The following is a 22,114-nucleotide window of genomic DNA, read 5'->3' on the forward strand; positions in this document are numbered from 1 at the left end:
GTTTTGTGCCTAAACTGGACCCCAGCTGTCCCCACCCTGACACACCAAGGCACCATCCCTGCGGTGGGGGCGGGGCTTAGTGCACTGTGGGCGTGGCCATGAGTTATTCCATACCAGGATGTCACCACTGGGGGCGTGGCCCCATGAAGAAAACGAGCCTGACCCCCTCAGATTGGGTGCCATTTTGCCTCCTCTTTCTAGGAAACTGGCATTTGGCAGGCAGAGTGTTGGGATTTACCCCCGTGGGCCTGGTCCCTTTGCTGCCCTGCAGGTCTCTCTGCACTTTTCTCCATAATACAGCTGGAGGATGTGGTGCTGAAAGGAAAGCGGCAAAACGCAAATCGATGGGTGTTGGATGGCAGCTCCAGCAGGGAATGGGCTGGTGGGGGTGGCTCCCAGTCCAGCTGAAGGGAGCCCAGCCCACAGGAGCTGAGCTGAGGCAAATCCAGCCAATCCAGCTGGAAGGAGCACAGCGGAGCAGAAGGAAAGGGCCAGCAACCTGTGGGACTGAACTCCAGCATGGTGAAGCTATAAAACTCTGGAACAGGCACCCATGTAAGACTGAGCCCAGCAGAGCAGCAACACGGCCCAACATGGAAGATGCAGCTTTTGGGGGTTTGTCATTGTGTTCTGCTGATTTGGGCTGGGAGGGGCAGAACCCTAGCCTTGGGATCACCTCCTCACCATCTTGCTTTTGCTGATGATGGCCATGTGCCAGCATGCACAGGAGCAGTCCCTGAAGTGCCTTTGTTCCTGGATGCCACGTGTCACAGTGTGCAGGAATGGTCTCCATCATATCTTTGTCTGGGGAAGTCAGCCTGTGACCTGCAGGGAGTGTCCATCATCTTGATTTTGTTCCTGGTGGTGAGCACCTTTTTTGAGGATAAACACCTTCTCCTTTTGTGTACTTTTGTAATTAATATTGCTGGTGTTATTGTGAGTTTCTTATTCCATTGGTCTTTGCTTTCAGTAAATTGTCTCAACCCATAGCCTCTGTTTCTGTCCCTCCCTTACTGGATGTAAGGGGTGGGGAGAAGGGGCTTATTTGAAAGTTCTATTCCTGCTGATCTTAAACCACCACACCTCCATCCCACGTCCTGCAAGGCTGGTCCTGCACTGCTTTCTGTGCTCCAGCCAAGAGGAACTCGGCCCCCAGCCAGCTCCTGCCATCCTCACCATGGAGGGCACATGGAGGGTGCCTTCATCACTCCCAGATGGGTCAGACAAGGCCACTTGAGGCACTTATGATTCTCAGGACAGTTCTTCCTTTGTATAGCAGCAGATTATAGAACAAAATGCATAGCACATGACCCCAGAAACAGACTAAAGTCAGGTGTGACACCTGAATTTGAAAGGGTTTCATGATTAATTTGGATACTCAGAGGGCAAAATCTGATTTTTACCTCTGATTGATGATTTCATCTTCCCAAATCATCCACATGCATGATACCTGTTACAAATAATAGTCATTAATTATACTCCCTTATGATAATTCCTTAATAATTACTTAAGATCCATTACAATTTTAACACTAATCAGAGCGGGGATTGTATCACAGTTGTCCTTCTTGTAGCTGAGTGGTGTAATCAGTCTGATGAAGCAACATTTTCATTTTTCCCTTTTCTGTTTCAAAAAAAGTGTTCTCTGGTCATTCCTGAAAAAAATCCCGGAGTAGCACATCTTTACTTGTCTGACCACAGTCCTTTAAGGAGATCATGGGCTGAACCTTGATTTCCCACATTTTCTTACTGTTTTTTTTCTTTCCAGACCAGTTTGAATGCTTTCTACTAAATAACAAGACAACTGAAAGTCATGTGCCGTCATGCTCAGTGCTCAGTGCTCATGATTAGTTTAGTCATGCTTTTTTCCTGCTAAAACTCTTATGAACATTCTGAAAAGCTTTAAAAGAGTTTATGACCTTGTATTTCTCCTGTGTTGTGTATTTTGGTTTTGTAGTTGCACTAGAAGATGAGCTGCTGTGAAATATTTGCTACACAAATAGCTGTTATGTCTAAGCAAAAGATGAGAGGCAATATGCAAAACAACAACAAAAACATACCCATGGCTGCATTTTCTCAAACAGCAGGTCAGAGAGAGGAAGATCAAGCTTAATAAGTGTATAAGCTTAGAGTGGGAGATGGTTGGATTAAAGAATAAATACTTACATTCTGGATGTTGGTCTTTCCCTCCACTCTAGACTCTAGTTTGCAGAATAGATGAGCGTAAGGCAGAGGTAGATGGAGAATTAAGATACCCCAGAGGAGAATGGTGCAAGTGCTTCTACATAGTGCTATCACTAGAATACAAACCATCTTGGTACCTCACCAAGCCACATTCAGACTCTGAATGGTTGGTTGTCTGTGTCTTCCTTTGCAAGACTTTATTTAACCCATTGTCCCAGGCTGCAAGCAACAGAACAGCATTTAAATATGAATCTCACTAGCAAACTGCTGACTGTGGCTTTCTAGTTCATATAGGCAGGCATGGGCAGTGTTATAAAGCATTCTTGACAAATTATATAATACTTCACTAATAGACTCTATATTAGCCAGAGGAAAGTTTTTAGTAACTTGAGAGTCCTGTTAGCTAGTAGTGCTTGAAATACGATGACGATTGCCCTAAAAGTTGCTTTATTCTACTTCCCATAAGACATTTCCTGTCCATAGGAGTCACTGGTAGGTTGAAATATCAAAATATTCATGAGAACTTTCATCAAATATCAAAAGCTCTGTATTTCCCTAGAGAGGCTATTTTCCCTATCAAAGGCTGTGAGAAATTATCCAGAATCAGTATTGCCAGAGTAGACCCTCCTGCTTCCTCCTCCCTCCCTCCCCTCCTCCTTCAGCTCCCTCTGAGGCTGCAGCTCTCAGCAGCTCTTTCTCCATCCAAGTGCAAGAGTCAGGGTGAAAAACAACAGGTCATCATAACCCAGCCAGGTCTGTCTTCCCCTGTCAGCATGTTCTACCAGCACCTTTAAACCCTTGCTGCTGTTTTGTTTACTTTGCCCTTTTTCACATTCCTTTCTCTGAGGGTGAAGCTGGGGTAGTTTAACAACTCTCTGCTGCCAGGAGGGAGGTCCTTCTTTTTGCCTGCTCCTCTCTCAGTCAGGCTCTTCCTCTTCCTTTTTTGGGCCACGTCTGGTGCTCCTCAGGCCTTCACTGGTTCAGCTTGTGAAGCCAGCAGGAAAATTGTCGCTTTTTTTGGTCACCTTAGCTGCCTTGCCAGGGAACTTGCCTAGCCCAGCACAGGGCTGAATTTCAGAGCCTGTGCAAGGACAAGGAGTGAAGATAAGGGATGGGAAGGCTGGAGACTACCATTCAACACTGCTCTGCTAATAACTTGTTTTAGGTGGTGAGATGTAACTTTATCCTAAAATTCATTGTTATCCTGAGTGAAATTTAAAAAGAGCAAATGTAAAACCCAATATAAAAAAGCCACATGCCAATTTGTTGATATAGTCTTCATAAGAAAAAAAGCGAATTTTGTTCATTAAGTTCTGTGATCCCGAAGGGACTGTTTTTTCCAGTGGACACCCATATGCTGTGGCTCCCTTAGGCTCCTGAAAAATCCATTTTTCTCCATTCTATTTAATTTTGCCACTTCCTTTGCCTTAGATGTCTCAGGATTTGGCACCAGGAAAGAAGTTTTGAACTTTCAGTGGTTATCTGTTAATGGTTTTAAAACATTGCAGAAGAATAAGAATACAGGATTTAGTCCTGGAAAATCCTAGTTCTTTTCTTCATTGTTGAAAAAAACTTCCTGTTTCCCACCTCCCATCCAGTGCCTTCTGAAGCAGTCTAAGTTGATGTGACTGCATTTACCATCACATTAAAAACAATCTGACTAAGAGATGAGTTTTCCCCTGTAGAGGTGTGTAGCAAGATTAATTTCTCTTGTCTGGAGAAATCAGAGTGCTAAGCTGTGCTGCAGAAGTGCTGGCTTGTGTTACAAGTCATATGGTCATTAATTCCTGAGGAAAAAAGGTAGCCCATCCCAATCAGTCTGCTACATAAAATACGTGGGAAGCACATCCCTTATGAGAAATGCTCTCGAGAACATTTTTAATTGTTACGTGTCTTGGACCAGTATTTCTATAGAGCACACTCATTACCTCTAAAATGAAAAAAATGTATACCTGCTTTTTTCCTTCTTTTTAATGATAATAATTGTCTTTTTAAGACTGAAAAGCTTTTCAAACTATATCATAAAAAGGTCTTTTTTTTTTTCCAGTTGCTTTACTTAAAGGCACAACCCCTTCCTTTACTAAATCATCCATAGATCTCTGCTGATCCACCTAGGCTTTTACATTTGCTCATTCCTAGTTTACATTGGGTTTTGATCCTCCAGATGCACCTTCAGCCTTCTGGATCATATCCCAGAACCACAGCTTCAACTGAGAGGTAGGCAAAGGAGAAAGAAAATCAAATGTCCCCCTGAACTCAGCTGAGGACAGGCTAAGTTGAACAGAGAGCAAATAATAAATAATAAATAATAAGCAATTTGTCCCACAGCAGAACCTACCACAAATTATGCACACCTAAGTAGAACATATTTACACATTCATCAGTATATAAAGAGCCAAAGGCATCCACAGTCCAATGCCATTTTGGCAGATGAAGTCTCTAATTGGTGTCACTGGGGTCAGATCGAGTCACATGAAGAGAGGGGGACATTCTCGAAATATTGAACAGCATTTCTTGTTCGTTGCTGTTTCTCCCATGAACAAATTACTCCCCAGTTTCACAGAACAAAGTCTTCAACTGAAAGTCCTCAGGCAAAAGCTCTCGGATGTTGGATAAAAGCTGTTACTTGGTGGTGGCACATCACTCACCACAGCAGACACTTCATCTTCTCCCCTGTCTTTTCCTCCCCTGAACATTTTCTGTACAGGAGAAGTTACTCCAGAAGGTGCTGTGTGGGTACTAGACCGCTTCAGTCATGTCTGAAATGCTGTTAAAAGCTCTGTGGGAAAACAGAGCTCTTCACCAGTGTCCAGAGTTCCTCGCTCCCTGAGTGCCCTTCTCTGGGGCTGTGTTCCACTCTGCCATGGGTGTCACAAGCCTGGTTTGCTAAACTCACTTGAAGTTCTCCTGCAGAGAAAACATTTAGCCCTCCTCACAAGCGGGATGGTGCCTGAGGGAAATATAAGGGCTGAGCAGCTGGAAGGAGAGGCTGTGTTTCACACTGCAGGAGGGACGCTGTGTCCGGGAAGGAGGCCCTACAGCTGCCCCTAAAGAGGTTTTTAGTGAAAGCTAATAATATTTCAGGTGCTAGGTGAGATGAAGGAAAATGCTCAGATTTGGTTGCAGAGCTAGCTTGAATGGAGACTGAATAATATTAGCTTTCTGCAGGCCTCCCAAGCCATGGGACAACAATAAATCCACAGTCAGACACCACAGAGAAGATCTTTACTTCTGCCCTCTTTAGCTCTGTTTTAGTGTATCCTTGTCAGATCTGGCTTAGCAGGAATATGGAATTATGAGGTATTTTTGCTGCTTTACTGTTGTGTTGCTTTGATACAGATATTTTCTTAAGCTGTAAAAATAGCCTGTATTTCACAGTAGTGCTAAAGCAGCAGATAAAGGCAGATACCCATATCTAGATGGGACTGACTATTATTTTTCTGTACCTCATTTCATCCCTAGAGACCAAATATGTCTATAAAACATTAGAAAACTGTGAAAGCAATGTGAGCTCCTAGGGGTGATAATGCTATATAAACTAAACAGGATGAAAGACATCCTGGTAAGTATACAGGCTTGCCTGTATCAGTTACAATGGTACAGATATAATTGCTTACAGTTCTAGCCTCAAACATGAAAAAGGCCTGCCATTTGGCCATTCCACATTAAATAAACTAGAGATAATGCTTTGATGTACTGATCTTCTTTTCCTTTGAGGGTACCTATTTAAATCTTGTAACACCTTGCCTATAATGATGAACAGTGAGGGTCTGAGTCTGCTTTCAGATTGGTGAGCAAGGTCAGATAGTAATCCCAGCACTAATGAAGTTGCATGAAGCCTTAGTGCTCCTTGCTTCACAGAGGAAAAACATGCAGCTCTGCCTAGCACCAGGTCACAGCTCTTGAAGTCTGCTTAGTTTCACCTGAAGTTATCTCAAAAGCTTCTCCTGCCCCTGCCCAAATGATCCTTTGCCCTGCACAAGCCAGATCTTCTCTTAACAACTTTTGTTAATACAGCTGTGTGACCTGGTAGTGTAATTTATTTTTTATGACACTTTTACTAGGTTAGATTCCCTAGCATGCTCTCAGTTGAAACATCAGATCCTCCTGCCAGCAGAGTTTGTTTCATCCAAAGGACGGGTGAGGCATTCCTGTCAATAAGCATCACATCTGTGCCGGAAGGATCTCTAGGAGAAGGAGCTTCACCAGCAAATCTTTTTATTTCCTGAGAGTGGGTCTTAAGCCAGGTTTGCATTTGGCTCTGTCAGGATTCTAGCAAGTCCTGTTAACAGTTCAAGAGATACAATATATGTCTGCAGAAGTCAGCTTTCCAGGTTGGTAAAATTTCTTTATCTGAAAGTGACTGTCCATAAAATGAATGCATAGGACCTGCTGTTCAGAAGTTTGGGCATCACTCCACTATGGTACTTTAGAAAAATTTACTTGTAAAAGATTGCTTCAGACAAGGTATTTTCAAGTCATCATTTCTATGTAGTGCCTTAAGAATGAAGCCTTCAAATTTGTGAACTATGATTTTCATAGTGTACAAACACCTTTGAAAAACTGGCCCTTACCTACGAATTACTAACTGGGGATAAGAAATAATGTTTTCAGGTTTCAAGCTTTTATTTTTTTTTCACTTTGATATAGATTTGAAAATTTAGGAACAGAACTTTGGTTTAGATCAAATCAAAGAAAACCTTATGCATTTCAGCAAACAAAAATAATTAGATCCATAAGATGTATTACTAATAAAATTAAGTTGCCATATATCATGGGAGGTGAACTGAAAAATCTAGTTATTTCAAAATACTAGCCAAACCCATAAAATTGAGGGTGGAGGTGTTTAAATTTCAATTAATCTTATTTTTTCATCATATTCTCTTTCAGAATGACATTTAAATTAAAAGTTAGAAATAATTCAAGTCTCTTCTTATGGTGAGTATATTACTTATCAATAAATTTTTTCTGTACATTCAGCCTGTTCTTGCTTTTTTCATCTGGTTTTCAAACTGAAATAAAGTAAACTCAGAAATACTGCTAGAGGTTTTTTGCTTGGTGTATGGTTGTTGTTTTCTCAAAATGAAGATTATTTTATGGTGATACGTACCTAATTAACAAAGAGGATGACAATAGCATTGACATTTTCACTCTTTTGACCTTATAAGGCCTTAAGCAGATCTTTTGTTGTTGATCTTCCTTACAGCAAAGCTCCACAAAGCTTTAGTTGCCATTGTACTCCTCCAGATAAGAGAGCTGCATTGTTATTTGGTCTAAAATGTCTTAAATAACAAATAATTTATTAAGAATAACTATTTGACATGGCAGCAGTATGATTTGCTTTAGCCATATGCCTGTCACTAAGCTGTCCAAAACTTTATTCTCAGTGCATGCAAGCAGAATATTCCAAGAACACCTGAAAGGCAGAGAGCAGTGAACTTTATTTAAATACTCTGTATTATTTTATTTAACAATCATTGGCGTAAGAGACTTGGCGCAGTGTTCAACCCTATTGCATTTAGCCATTGGAAAGGTTTCCTGTCACTGCAAAATAACATTTGAGTATTGATTGAGTATTGATTTCAGTGGGACTGACTTCAGGCCCATTGATTTAAGTGATGTTTGAGCATTTCTGGAAATCCCCCTTGATATCTACCTACAATGTGAAATGCCAAAAAAGAAAACCTTGTCTCTTGGACAGTAATATCACATTTTTAAAATGCAGTGTAAGTTCCTGTGTGATTTTCTGACTAAGAAGTTTTGAAAGTTCAGTCCATCTGACAGTTCATTTAGGTAAAGTCCATATATTGCCTCCTTTCTTGGACTTTGAACCAAGTAGGGAGGGACAATATTTGATCCATCTTCTTTACCAGAAATTATGTAGTATAAATCTTGTTATTTGGTCTATTTTCTTATTTATATTAATATATTTATATTTATATTCATAGTTTAAAAATCAGCTCTGGAAACAGAGTTATTATCACAAGTACCTACAGGTCAGGAGAGATAAATAAACTCTATGTGAATAGACTCCATGTACAAAGGCCACAAGGAGTGCAAAGTTAGAGGGATTATTTTAAACTTCTTGAAACTGCTTCACATTGGGTTAAGAACGAAAGAATGTGTATAACTTGGCTTAGTTAATATGCAGTGATTTGGTATCGCACGGTTACCTGAGGATATCTCAGCTCTTAAGATGCACTCTCAAACTTACATCTGGTTTCCAAATGCTTCCAAAAGGTGTGCTGTCAGATCCAGAATCTTACCCAGTAATGATTTATGGATATTTGGAAAATTTCAGAGCAATTTGTGCTTTCCAAAGTCTAATGTATCCTAGAATCTGAGAATGCCTTACTTTTTTGTCTTTAACTGTTTGCAGGTTTCCTTTTTAGGCTGCAGTATTTATTTAATTGATTATTTGTGTTGCGTAACACAGGTTTGAAGAAAAATAGACAAGAGTGTGATGGCTGATTACTTTCTAATTTTTTTTGTTATTGGTATGCTAATTAATGTTATAACAATAATATTTGCACGATTGGATGTTAGACATGTATGTGCACTATCCTGCAACAGAAGACAGTTTTACTGCTTTTCACAGCTCTTGTGTAAAATATGCAGCACAATATTGACAGATGATCTAGTATTAGACCTAGTCTGTGCATCAGTTCAACAGGAAGGATGAGAAAACACCAGTACTCCAGCTGGATTGGATTCTACCCTTTTAAACAATCTATATTTGATCAAACACTGTGGAAGAATACACATCATGTATACAGCTCTTACTCCTGAGGTCTCTCAAAAAGAAATTTCTGTTCATCTTTTAATTCTTGAGAAGTGAACTGAAAGGGTATTTTGCATATATGAAATTTTTTCCCAGCAGGAAAGGAAAAGAGAGAGGGAACAAGGCTGGTAAAAACATTGAATAGAAAACAAGGTGTGGTCAGGGAAGGGGTTCATGTTCCAGTGTTTCCTTTCATAACATATGATAACAACCGTTCCACCTGTGCCCTGGCTTCTTACAACCACAGCAGCCAAATGTTTGCAAAAACAACCAAATAATAAACTTCTTACAAAGAAATTAGCACATGTATGTATTTTTTCTCCTCTTCTTTTGCTGCCACTCAATCCAACTTTCCTTTCCACTTGCCTGGAAGCAGCTGTGCTTCCACTTTTTAATTGGAGAAGCAGTACTGCTTCATATGAGTAGCATTGGCTTTTGGCAGCTTGAGATGTGTTAAATTCAATCAAAATACCCATGAGCAGCAGAGAAATCAGACATTTTTTCCTTCCCACTCATTACTTGTGAAACCTGAATCTTTTCCCAGGTAGCAAGCCTTTCAATTTTTAATTCAGTTTTTAATATTTTTTGCATTTAACTATGTAAAGTTGAAGAAAGATAATATGTTATAAATATATATGTATATATAGATATATATGAATTTGTGTAGATGAATGAGATTATTTTAAGCAAACCACTTATTTCCCACCACTCATTTCCCAGGCTGGTATGTCATTGTTATGAAATGTCATGTCTCTTTGCAGACTGCCTGAAACTGATTGACATAACTGGAGAGGATGCCTTGGAACTATTTCATGGGAGTTGAGGGCATTTGGAAAAAACCTCACTTGTCTAAAAAATCACAGTTTGAAAGAGGGGAGGGAATTAAATGTCTCGGCGTAAAAAAAAATCATGAGTTTGAGGCATGCAAGGTTTTTTTAAAAACTGTTTCATTTCCAATTCAAGATGATATTTCAAATTAGGGGAGGAAGCAGAATGCCCTTATTTCGCATTTTGACACTGTTTTCATGAATAAAATAGGGGATAAGTCTAGTCATTGGCTAAATTGGAAAATATTTTAACTGCCTGGAGAAAACAGGTTGCATGATTTTGTCAAGGCCTTGTGCATACTTTTATGAGCAACATCTCTATACATCAATCTAAATATTCTACTCTGCACACATTTAAGTTAACAAGTCTTATCTCTCTAACTAATGTTGAATAATGGAGAAGGGACTGGCAGAAAGAAGTAAAATCTGTGTCATGGATTTGTATGTTAAAAAAAAAAAGTTGAAAAAGCAAAGTTAAATCATAAAGCCTGTCTTGTTCATCTGATGTCAGAAGAACATGAGACTGAGACAGATCATGGAAGGGATGTAGTTGGCTTATGGCTTATTTATTATTATTTAAGTGTTTTCACCTGCAACATCCTGCACTCAGTTTGCATGGCTCTTCTGTAATCTGTATCATATCTGTGCCATCCTCCCTGTGGAATGTGCTGACATGCAGAATGGTTTAATTCTCAGAAAAATAATCGGTAATGATAGTGGGGAGAGCTGGGAGCACATGGGTGGAAGGGAACACTCATGTAGCACCAAGTGCAGTGAAAAGGAGTGGTGAGGCAGGCAGCTGGGCAGCAAAGATGCAAACAGATACCTTGGCACAAAGAGAAGGGGAAATGGAGATACAAGGAGTGTCCTGGCAGCACACAGGGCACCATCAATCCTTCAGCAGCTTTGAAGCTAGCTGTCCTTGGGAAAGGGTATGGACTGATGATGCTTGCACCCCTGGTCTACTAGAATATTACTTAGCAAAATCAGTTTTGTTTTGTCCTCCAGATTAGAGCGCCCATCCATGCATCAGAAAGGTGCTCTTAGTGCTGTTCAGATCGTCTGCATAAATACACACTTAAATAATTTATTGATATATATATTATGTAGCTGTTATACAGGAACACTTTGGTTTGTCATTGAATATGTATAAGGCAAACATTTTCCCTTAAATGATTGCCTGTGGATCTGCTTGGGTTTGTTGTACCAATTTGTATATAGGACATGCTCTCCTGGAGACAAAAAAAAAAAAAATCCAAGATACAGAAAACTAACAAACAAAAAACTTTTATGAAAATGTATAAGAAATGAAAAGTAGTTTCCTAGTACAACATAAATTTTTACATTTTTAATTTTTTTTTTTTTAATTTGCAATGCTAACATTAATTTAGATGAACAGAACAACCCCCATGCAATTTTCATGTGTATATATTCAAAGCATCTCAAAACAGGATGCAAGGAAAAGGTGGAAGAGGGAGAAGGCAGAAGGAAAGGGATGCAGATGTGGTCTTTCTGATTCAATGTTTTAAATTATTTTCTATTATAGCTGTAAAATCTCATGGGACTCAGTGTGTCTGCCAAGGGTGTAAAGGAGGTGTGAACTTGATCCACATACTTTTCAAACCGATGAAGGAATCTTTTGGGATTGTATACATCAGTGTCTCTGTTCTAGAGGACAATGATTGATTTAGATTTCTTCCCTAGACTAACAGAGCCTGGCTCCCTCTAGAATCAATGGAAGTAGTAAGATTGCCATTATAATTATTTAACTCAGATGTTGTGTCTACTTCTCTTTGAGTGTTTAAGGGGTCATAGGCTAACTGGTCTGGCAGACCTTGAATTAATTGCTCTGACTCATTCAATGCTTACTTGAATTTCAATTTAAGTACCCACTGTTCATTCATCTTAGATGTCACAGATGTCACAGGAGATAATCCTTCTACATATATGTTTAGTCCCCTTAAGCATATTCTTTAAAGGGAAGAACATTCACCTACAAGACAAGACAGCTGGAGTGAGGTGCTTGGACATATTTGTTCTTGGTGTAGCTGTGTCTTCAGTAAAACCTGTAAAATTCACTTTTGCTTCAGTGGGAATAGAGGCTGCCAAGCCAGAATGCTTGTCTTAAAAGTGTTCTTTATGTCTGCCTTCAAGTGTCTCAGCTGAATTGTAAAACCAAAACACCTTGATGCCCAGCAGAAACCAGCATAAAATGAGGAGACTAACTGTGCAAGCCAGTGTGTGGTACCTGTGGTCTTTGGTCAGTGTGTGCTAAAGGGGATGAGGTTGCTGGTAAACTGGTACAGTTGATGAGGATTTTGGCACCAATTTTCCTGCCCAAGATGGAAATGGTTGTGTGGGAGGCTGGGGGCACAAGGGGAGTGGATTTGGGGAGTTAAACTTTCTAATCTAAGGCAAACAGACTCAGTCGCTGCAGATCTGACAGAAATAAAGTGGATTCTAGCAACTAACATCATAGTAGTTTCTCAGCCACAGTATTTTAAAGTTTTGGCAACTACATCTCTGCCTAGAAATTCTTAGGCAGTCAGTGTATGTTACTGAGCTCTCCAGTATTTGAAATCCTGCTGAAGCACAGAGATAGAACACGGATGCCTCAGCTCCTCAGGTGCCTGGGTGGTCCATAATTTGCCTCACATAGACAACTTAGCTAGTGTCAGTACTGCAGAGATGAAATAGGTCCTGATGAAAATGTGGGGCACAAGCAGAGAATACAATGAAATTTGTAGCAAATATGAAAAGCCTCTAGAAATATCAGTCCACTACTCCCTTACAGAACAAGAAAATAAGTAGGTGTGATAGATTTGATGGCTATTCTGGAACTGGCACCTCCAACATTTTCCACCAGGTGAAAAACCTGACTGTGAGACATTTCTCAGGTGCCCAATAAAACTTTTAAGAATCTTGTTTTGGAATAATCTAAGCGGGAGTGAACTTGATTTTTTCCAGATGCTTGCTCTTTTCCTTGTTCTTTTGATATATTCATGTGCAGTTCACTTTCTCACTTTAATCTCAGAGGTTAATTTCTTGCTCTGAAACAGTCCAATGGAGCAAAAATTCTCTTAGGGTGGTGATGAACAAGAAGTAGACCTAATTCAAAAGTGTTGTTTCCTCAGACTGAAAATACTGATTTATATTCTCACGGTGTGTATGAGGTGTTAGTGAACTGCCTTAACTACTGTACCCTAGACCAGAGGCACGAATTCACACCTTGCTACAGATCTGTTCTGAGGTTTCCTCCCTGTCAGTGGAGCTGTAGCCAACATTTGACTGTACAGTTCAGGCTGAAGAACCACTGGCCACTGGATGTTAAAACCCACCCATTTGTCTCTGTGCTTTTAGTTAGAGAAGTTGGCATGCCTCAAGTACAGTGGTAGGCAAAATGTGCCCATGCCAGCCACATTAAACTCTTCAAACTGTCACTGCTGCAGATACTTGGCTTTCAAATAAATAATTTTTGTAATTTAGTTATATGTAGAAAAAAAACCCTAAACAAACCAACAAAATATGTGAGAGCAAGAATATGCCAGAGGAAGAGAAAGCTTTCAGTAAAATAGTAAGATTTGAGAAAAAAGTGGCAGACAGCTAAATCTTTGGAGTGCCTCCTTTGCTGTGGGTTCATGCTATAAGTAAGTCAGAGATATTTGAACAACAACTGAACCGTGTGTGCACAAAGACACTGGAAATGAGCTTCATGCTCTATTATGCCAAATTACTGAAAATAGTGAATTTAGTGTGGGATGGGTCATCATCTTCTACACCATGAAAAAGATTTTTGTATGATTTCTTTGGTGTGAGAGTTCATATGGCAAAAGCATTTAAAGTAGCCAGGTAAGGCTCTGACCATACCCTTCCTAACTAGAACTGCATATGCATATATTACTTTGTGTGACTGTAATGACAGAAAATTACACTTCAACACTGCATGCAGCCTAGATATTCTAGGAATGATACCGTAGGCAAAACAAGGGTAGCCCAGGAGGGAAGAAAGAAATTACTTCTAAAATTCCATAATCCTTTTTATCTCCTATCCTAAAGTGAAGCATTACCTCCCTACAAGAGATAATTCTTTTTTTCTCTTTATGTGAATTCACCCATCCGGAAGAGAACAGAATTAACTCCTTCAGAGTTTATTCCAAATAGGTAGTGATTGGAGAATAAACCCTCATTTTTCTTTGCAATAAGGTCTTCACTAAAGAGTCAAATGCATCTCTTCATTGACATCTGGTAAATATAATAGCCATAATCATAAACACTGATATCAGTAACTGGTGATGGAAGATAAGACAGTAAATTCCGCAAATACATGTTTGACACAGTACAAGGAGTTAAGGTATAATTCAGAGCTAGAAGGGCTCCAGAAACTGTTGTTCATATACTGTTACCAATCTGGAGCAAATAGAGATTTTTTAGATTTAAATAGAGCAAAATAGAGATGACTGTTCTGTATGGACGGCCATCAGAATCTGCCCCAGGAGCAGAGCTATTGCCTAATGGTGTAGTTGAAGGTTTCAGATAGCCTTAAACAGTAGCAGATAAAATGTCATTTAAATTTCCATCTTAGAAATGTTTTTAAAACTATAGTACGACCATATCAAAATGATGTGATGTTACCGTATGCTGAAGGGGCTGCTGACTGGATTCCTGATGGAAAATTGATGATAGCACTGCCTGGCTACTAGAAGTGTCCCCCTAGGAAACCACACGGTCCAGCTTTCCTTTCTGCTAGCAAGAAATCCTGGAAGCATGGGTTAAGACATAGTGATGATGTGGTCTTTGGAATGGGTGAGACCACAGGTAGCAAAACCCAGTTCTCTATAAAGTGTGGGGCTTTCTCAAAGAGGATGTGGGGTAGAAGGCTGGGGAGAAATGGAGCAAGGCAAGTTTGAAGGCAGATTTCTGTCCAAGTGGACATGCTTGGATGCTGTTGAAACACCGTATTAATGTTTTAGCCTCTATATAGGAGCTAACAGTAACTCATATTATGGTTTGAAAGCTTTCATGGCTTCCTGAGTGTCCTAAACAAGTTGTAACTTGGACTCAACAGAGGGTCTTTGAAAAGCTCCCACAACAGTCTGATGCCAGCACTTGAGATGAAATACAGGCTTGTATTCCGTCCAGCCCCAAACTACTAGGAAATAACTTCACAGCTTCCTCTTGAGGTGTTTTTCCATGTCAGGATTTTCCACACTGCTCATTGCCACCATCCATGATCTTAACCTCCAACTGCTCACTGAGACAATGAGGCACAAATACATTGGCTTGCTCAAGAAGTTTAAAGCACCACTTTGAATCAATCTCAAGTCTTGAGGCTCTTATGTATTACCTGTTAGATTTTCCTTCCTCACCTTACCTCTGGGAATGGAAACAGGCCACAAACCCCACACTTCTTAGAGCAAGTTACCTGCTTTGTTATTCCGTCTTTCAACCTTTGCCATAAATTCCACTTCATTAACATTGGCTGAAACACCTCACTGAGTTGCACTGTTTGGGCTATAAAATGTGTCTGGTGAGTAGGCCAGAGAATATCTTTAGTCCCAACCAAGCAAAAGAGCAGGATCGGGAGGCTCTGTCTGTTCTGTCATAAATTGTCAGTGAGTACTAGAGTACAGACTATTTATTTTCTTAGTTGCTTGCCAGTGGGTTGCAGTGTCAGTGTGTCTCACCACACACCGTGGAAAATGTTTTTTTACTCTATGCTAGTGGGCAAAATAATTTTGAATGGACAGCCTGTGAAACACACTGTGGCTTAAATCCCATCTGGATTAAGTTTTTCCTCCCTGAGTCAAGCCTTGGAGTGATGAACTAGCCAGCAGTTCAGCCCATCTGCAGGTCATTAATGGTATATGTGACAAAGAAAACACCTGAGCAGGGAAGCAGAGTTCACAAGCAGGTGTTGCTGTCTAGGGAACAGGTTGAGTTGTGTAAGGCACCTGGAAAGCCACAGACCACCAATGTTTTTAGCAGAGCATGGCAGTGCACCTCCTGTGCAGTGCTCTGATAACCTAAGGTCAGGTGCAACAGGGGAGAGATGCTGAACTTCTGTGAGGAATGTAAGAAAATGGATTAATCTTCTGTTTTGAATGTGATAGCTGAATCCTGAAGTATCTGGTCTCAAGCTGAAGATACTCAGAGAATGAAATTTTTCCTACTTTGATGTACCAAAAGCAGTGAAGAACTAGAGCAGCATTCCAGTGATGCTTGCTCTATTCTGTTGGTGAGCCAGTTCCACAGAACTGGAGATTGAAGGGATCTACTGGATTTCTATTAACTTCAAAGACAGTCCATAGCAGACCAGCATAACAAGTAGACGAGGTTAATAAAGGTGGTGTTGTTTTGGGTTTATTTATATAAATACTTGCAGCTTTCCATAGGAATATGTTGAAATGAACATTCACCAATTCCACACAGCTGTTATTTACAAAAATAGATAAACACTTTCCTTCAATGCGAGGATGTATTTGCTGCTTTATTTATCAAGGCACTGATGAAAATGATGAAAAAAAAAAGGTGGTTTGTGTCTGAAAGCATCAGAGAGAGCTGGAAGGACAGATGTGAGAGTGGAGACTGGGAAGGTGGTGGGTAACTGGCATAGCTGGAGATCCAGCTCTTGGCTTCTGCCTGTGCTGGGAGGTGAGCTAAGCAGAGCCCTGGCAGGGTGCATGCTTTCTTGCAGTGGATTCAGACTTCTTCCACTGCTATTGTTTCAGGAAAGTCTGGGCTTCTCAGAAAGCCCTATATAAAATGGATACAATGAAATAGAGTCACAGCCTCAGAGGAATAGTTCAGAGCACCTTCAAGCAAACGGCAAAGCTTAAGTTATTGTTTGCCTTATAATTAAAAAAATTATTTTGCTTGCTTTATTTTTTCAGGGTGGAGGCCATCTAAAATCCAATGCCACAAAACCATCCTTCCAAAACATTATGGCTTTGCAGAGGTCAAAACAGGTCTCTGTTTTTTCTTTCATCCCTCTCTGTACACTGTAATAATAATACATCTGCATTTTTATTCCTCAGCAAGTGAGACATGGGAAATGAGGCGAGTAAAGGCATTATCAAGGGCAATAGACAATGGGAGGTTGACCTAGGTATATGTTTAGCTAAATTAAGGAAGGGGAATGTGAAAGAGATAAACAAGCATCCAGGAAGACAGCTACTGAATTTTGCCACTAGTAACATCACTTGAAAGCTACTATCAGCACCACTCAAATCTCTTTGATCTGAGAAAAGACAAGGCAGAGTGCACAGCTTTTTTAGGCTCCTAAGCTGCTTTTCCCTCAGAGACAACCATGTGATCTACTGTTCATAAGGATATTTGAACGTGAAAATCAGGAATTAGGTGAATTAACCTTTATACTAAAGCACCTCAAATACCTCGGGTTCAAAAGCTTAAATTGCACTTGAATGTTGTTGAACTACTTTTCCATTTATCAGTCAGAAAAGAGACAGCAAGAAAGAACTGAAGGAGAAAATGGGCTGGCATAGAGCAAGTGTTGTGAGGAAAGAGATAAACAAATAAATTATGACAGGTGACCCAACCAGGAATGGGAAGATATAACACAAAGAGAATACGGTCTTCAAGACTATATGGAGTAGGCTATTGCTTTAAAATATGCTGCTGCTCCTAGAAATAAAAACTTCATTATTTTCTTTTTAAAAAGGGGGGAAAAAACCCCAAAAACAGTACATAAAATATAATTTTCATGTAAAAATAAAGAAAGGTGGGCTAATGGAATTAAAAGTCAGTAAGACTCACTTCCTCTGCAGAAAAAATGCAAACATCTAACGAAATGCCTGTGAGCACCTACAAGATAGCAGAGCAATAAATTACCAAGTGGAAGGAAACAAAACATGCCAGATAACACTGCAGAAGGAATTAAGGTTAATAGGACTTCTGGATAAAGCAAAGAAATAGGTGTCATGCATCTTGACTTCATTAAGATTTTTGACACTGTCTCACATGATGTTCAATAAAAATAAGTGAAGGATACATTGTCAGAATGTAACTGTGTGGGAAACTACACAAAATGTAGTTACTGCCAGTCCACTGTCTGACCAGAAGAGTGAATCCTTCAAGGTTTTTTTTGGGGCCCAGTTCTATTATTTAGTTTAATTAAGAACCTAGATAGTATACTGCACATGATACCAAGTCAGGATGGACTGTAAAGGCTTTGGAGGATGAAAAGGATCTTGAAGAACTGGGACAGTGGACTAAAGCAGAGAGGGTGCAATGCAGTGTGGAAGAGCAGGCAGTGTGCTTGGGCTTCGATGGGGGATGCAAGGGGATGACAAATTAGTTTTTCTTCAGTGAAGGAGCTGGGGGCCAGAACAAACACAAAAGGAACATGAGAGAGGAAGGTCAGGCTGCTACCAAACCCCCAAACATCATACTGGGTTATATAAACAATACTGGCATATGTTAAGAACATGAAATAGTCCTTCTGCTTTCTCACCTCATCTGGAGCACTGGGTCCAGTTTGGGGAGCTGCATTTCAAGAAAGATGTGAATCAGTTGGAAAGAGTCCAAGGAGATGAGCATGAGTGATTGAGGGTCTGGAAAACATGACCTGTGAGGAAAGACTCAAGGCAGTGAGGTAGTGAGGTTGTTTAGTCTAGAAAGAGGCAAACTGAAGGGATATATGATAAGTCTTCAAATGTTTAAAAGGTAGCTGCAAAGAGGAAAGTAAGAAAATGTTGTGAATGTCCAAAAGAAGTAGCAGGCTTAACTTTCAGGAAAAGAGATTAAGGGTAGACACAAGGAAATGTTTTCTGTGATAGTATCAGGATTGATTGGGTAGGAAGACTGTACAAACTTCACTGTATGAGGGCTGATAAAGAGGTTGGACAAACATCTGTCAAAAATAATTTAGGAACAGCTGATCCTGACTTGGTGGAGGGGATGGCCTAAATGATCCCTTGAGATGCCTTCCAGGCTTATTTCTGCAACATTATGGTGAATGGGTAGAAGAAAGCGATGGGTTTAAATTCATTAGGACAGGTGATTCATTAAAGAGTCTGGGAAAGAACTATTCACCCATAGAACTTACAAAATTTCAAGTTACATGTGAATGATTTTCCCTTCTTAAAAAAAAGATGATCTCAGAAGTGATAGCGGCCAATCTATGACCCAATTAACATTTCAAGCGCAGTAGAATTTGGGGATGTAGCCTCTCTGTTGGACTGTACCAGCTAACCTTTCTGCTAAATTAGGATGTCTCGGCCATATGAGATACTGATTAACTACTTGTTTGGGTTTTTTGTTTGGTGGGTTGATTGGGTTTTTTTTTCCCCTTGGCAGTGTGATAGTTGTGTTTAGTCAAATATGCTTCTGGATAGGTCAGGACTGCTATAAGTCCTGACCTATCCAAGTCCTATGAGTAAGTCCTATGAGCTTACTTACCAAAGTAAACTTTGAACTTACTTACCAAAATCTGGTTCTGAAGAAGAGCTTATTTTAAATTGTGAGTTTAAAAATGATTTGAAAATTTTTCCCTTCTTTTTATCCATTTTTTTTTTTTTTCATAAAAGAGCAATAATGTGTATATGACTCTCATTTTCTTTCCTGAGATAGTTTGTAGCAGACGCTTTAAAAAAGAAAATTTTCATGATATGTGACCATCATTCTGGATCTTTACCTGTCCTTGTGATTTGTGTTTTCCTTGCTGTGTTCTGAAATATCTAAAGAAGCTCCTCAGCGTGTACACTGGCTTTCATCTAATCAATTAAAAAGGGGTTTTGTGAAAATAATGCAAGCTTTTTCAGAATTTTTATAGGCCTACTGGTTGGCATTACCTCAAAGTTGTTTGATCTTTAGAAAAAAAGTCCTGGTTCCATAAACTCCCTGAAAATTGTAGAAATGCAATGTGTGTAAGACTTTGTGATTCAGACCCCTGCAAATGACAGCAAGCTATAGATCTCTGCGTACAGCTCATGTTGGATGCTTGTGAAATTCTTCTATCAGCTACAGACAGTTACCTTAAAAGGGATCTGCATCCAGGTAGATGGTTTATAGACTGTCAGGCCACACTGCTGGTTTAGATTTGAGGAATTGCTTTGGAAGAACAAGGCGGGTTCTATTTTTGACATTTCAGCAATGAGACCACTTGTACATTATGACCCAATTTGATTTACTGTAAGAAAATAAGAGTGCTGTAATTTGTAAAAGACATTTATTACATGAGTCAAAAAAAGTAAAAAAAGGGGAGGGAAGGGGGAGAGAAAGCAGCTTAACGTCTCTGTCCATCCCCATCTGGTTTTATTTTAATCTCACTCTAGTCACATATGAAATTTTGCTTAGCTGTCTTCATTTTCTTAGTCAATCTTGATTAATGGCCTTCAAAGTAAAAATAATTGGACTGCATCAGGCTTGTTTTATAACTCTTGTTCACAAAGAATGTGAAAGGGTGGAAAATGAGCCTAAACAGAAGGAATGCATTACGTTAGCCTTTGAGAAAGAGCAGTCCTCCAGTTGTGTTTCACTGTGTATTTTTATAACAGGCGCCTCCTTGACTGTCCATGATATTGCAGATATGCAGTGCCAAAAGCTTTTGTGTACTTCATCAGGCTGACCATGTCACCTCGCAGTCTCCCCGCAGCCGCGTGTGTGCAGGGGCGGGAGGCAGAGCCAGCCCTGCCGGACAGAGCGCCCCAACGCCCAACCAGCCATGGGCATGACGAGGAGCAGGCGCTGCCCAAGGCTGAGGGGATGCTTTTGGGCAAGGGCTCTTTTAACAGCTCTGCTCCCACTCTTCGACAGGGCTGCCATGTGATGTGGGGAGCACAGAAGAGTAGTCATATGCTGATTTTAGCTGAGGTGAATGTGACCCTGTGGCTCTATAATTGCCTTTATTTCCCTCCAGTGAAAGCAGTCCTGGTAGAGCAATGCACTAAACTGATTACAAATTTGGTATTTTTAAAAATCTGTTGCATTATGAAAGATTGCATCAATTTACTAAGCTCAATTAACTTTCAAATAAGCAGATCGTACACTTGTATTTAAGGAAACAAAAAGCCAAAAAAAACCAGCCAACACCACCAACAAAAACCTCACCTCACACAAGACAAACAAACAAACAAATGCCTTTTTCTTTGGTGTAATAGGAAAGGACCTGATACAGGAAGTTTTTTTCTGCCAGGACAAGCATTGTTTCTAACTTGCACTCTTGCTGTCAGAAAGTCCAGGAGATTGAATGTAGTCCTTCCTTCGTGTAATGCAGAAAACAGATTATTGTGCCTTCATGCTTATGGCACGATTCAGTATTATGTCCTGCTCACCAAAAAGGAAGTCAGCTTTCTGTTGCACAGCTCAGGGGTGAAAACTATTGCTTTGATATTAACCAAAGAGAAAGAAAATTTCTTGGTTTGAATTTATGTATGTTGAGTTAGGAATATTTGAGTAACTCATCAGTCCTGTGAAGTTATACCATATACTATTTCCCTGTACAATTTTGAAATAGGAACAGTTTATGCTTTTCCTGATGCTTTTCATGTAACAGCCTCAACATATGAACTGAACTTCCATTAAGCTTCTTAAGATTTCTCTGGAGTATGCATGTGATATAGTTATAATACTTTTGCCAGATATGGCTGGATCCAAACTTGGTCTGGAGACGAACATTTTCCCAGAGTAGCTGAGACCAGCTGCTGAGTCCTGTATCTTCTCTTCTCCCAGCAAGGCAAGCTGGGGTTATGCAGATGGTATTTTCATGTCAATGCAGATCAAGCTGTGCATTAACCTCATGGCATGGACCAAAATCAATCTGCAGAGCTGCCTGTATTCAGGGGAGGAATGCATGTTTTCTTCTTTTCACAAAGTAGCATGCAAAATATAGATATCAAGAGATCCCCTTGCATGCACCACAACATTTTATGCGCTGTTCTTCTAAAAAGTTACCGGTGTATTGTAACCCAGACATGTGTCCTTCAACAAAGCACAGCTCCACCATGACACTCCTCCTCCATAATGTGTCACCAGCTTTTGGAAAGTTGGTCTTATAGCAACTTCTGTTTGGTGCAGGACAAGTAACCAAGATCCATGAAAAGCAGAAAACCCTCCACCATCTTTCTCCCCACTACTGGCTGGAACATGTTGGATTCTTCAGCTACAAAATCTTAGACCCTTAAATCTTTTTTTCAACATAATTCTTGACCTATCTGAAGAGAGGAGAGAGACTTTTTCCAGGCACAAAATTGGGAAAATATCACCAGGTGGAGAAACAGAAGTATTAACTCCAGAAAGTGTAAAACTTCAGAATTATGGCAGTGCCATCTTATTCCATGGACATATTTTTTGGGAATTAATTGTTC

The 22,114-nt window shown here is 40.0% G+C and overlaps 1 protein-coding gene across 1 annotated transcript; it reads left to right on the forward strand.

Moving 5' to 3' along the window:
* Positions 1–261: 261 nt before the first annotated feature.
* LOC147655387 (uncharacterized) lies at positions 262–11,045 on the forward strand. Its single transcript, XM_086882946.1, has 5 exons — positions 262–615; positions 719–864; positions 4,348–4,400; positions 7,074–7,121; positions 9,726–11,045. Coding segments are annotated over exons 1-5 (519 nt in total). The 5' UTR covers positions 262–344; the 3' UTR covers positions 9,727–11,045.
* The last annotated feature ends 11,069 nt before the right edge of the window (positions 11,046–22,114 follow it).

This window comes from Cyanistes caeruleus, chromosome 1 (assembly GCF_971803275.1).
Source record: "Cyanistes caeruleus chromosome 1, bCyaCae1.hap1.1, whole genome shotgun sequence".
In the NCBI taxonomy this organism is placed as follows: Eukaryota; Metazoa; Chordata; class Aves; order Passeriformes; family Paridae; genus Cyanistes; species Cyanistes caeruleus.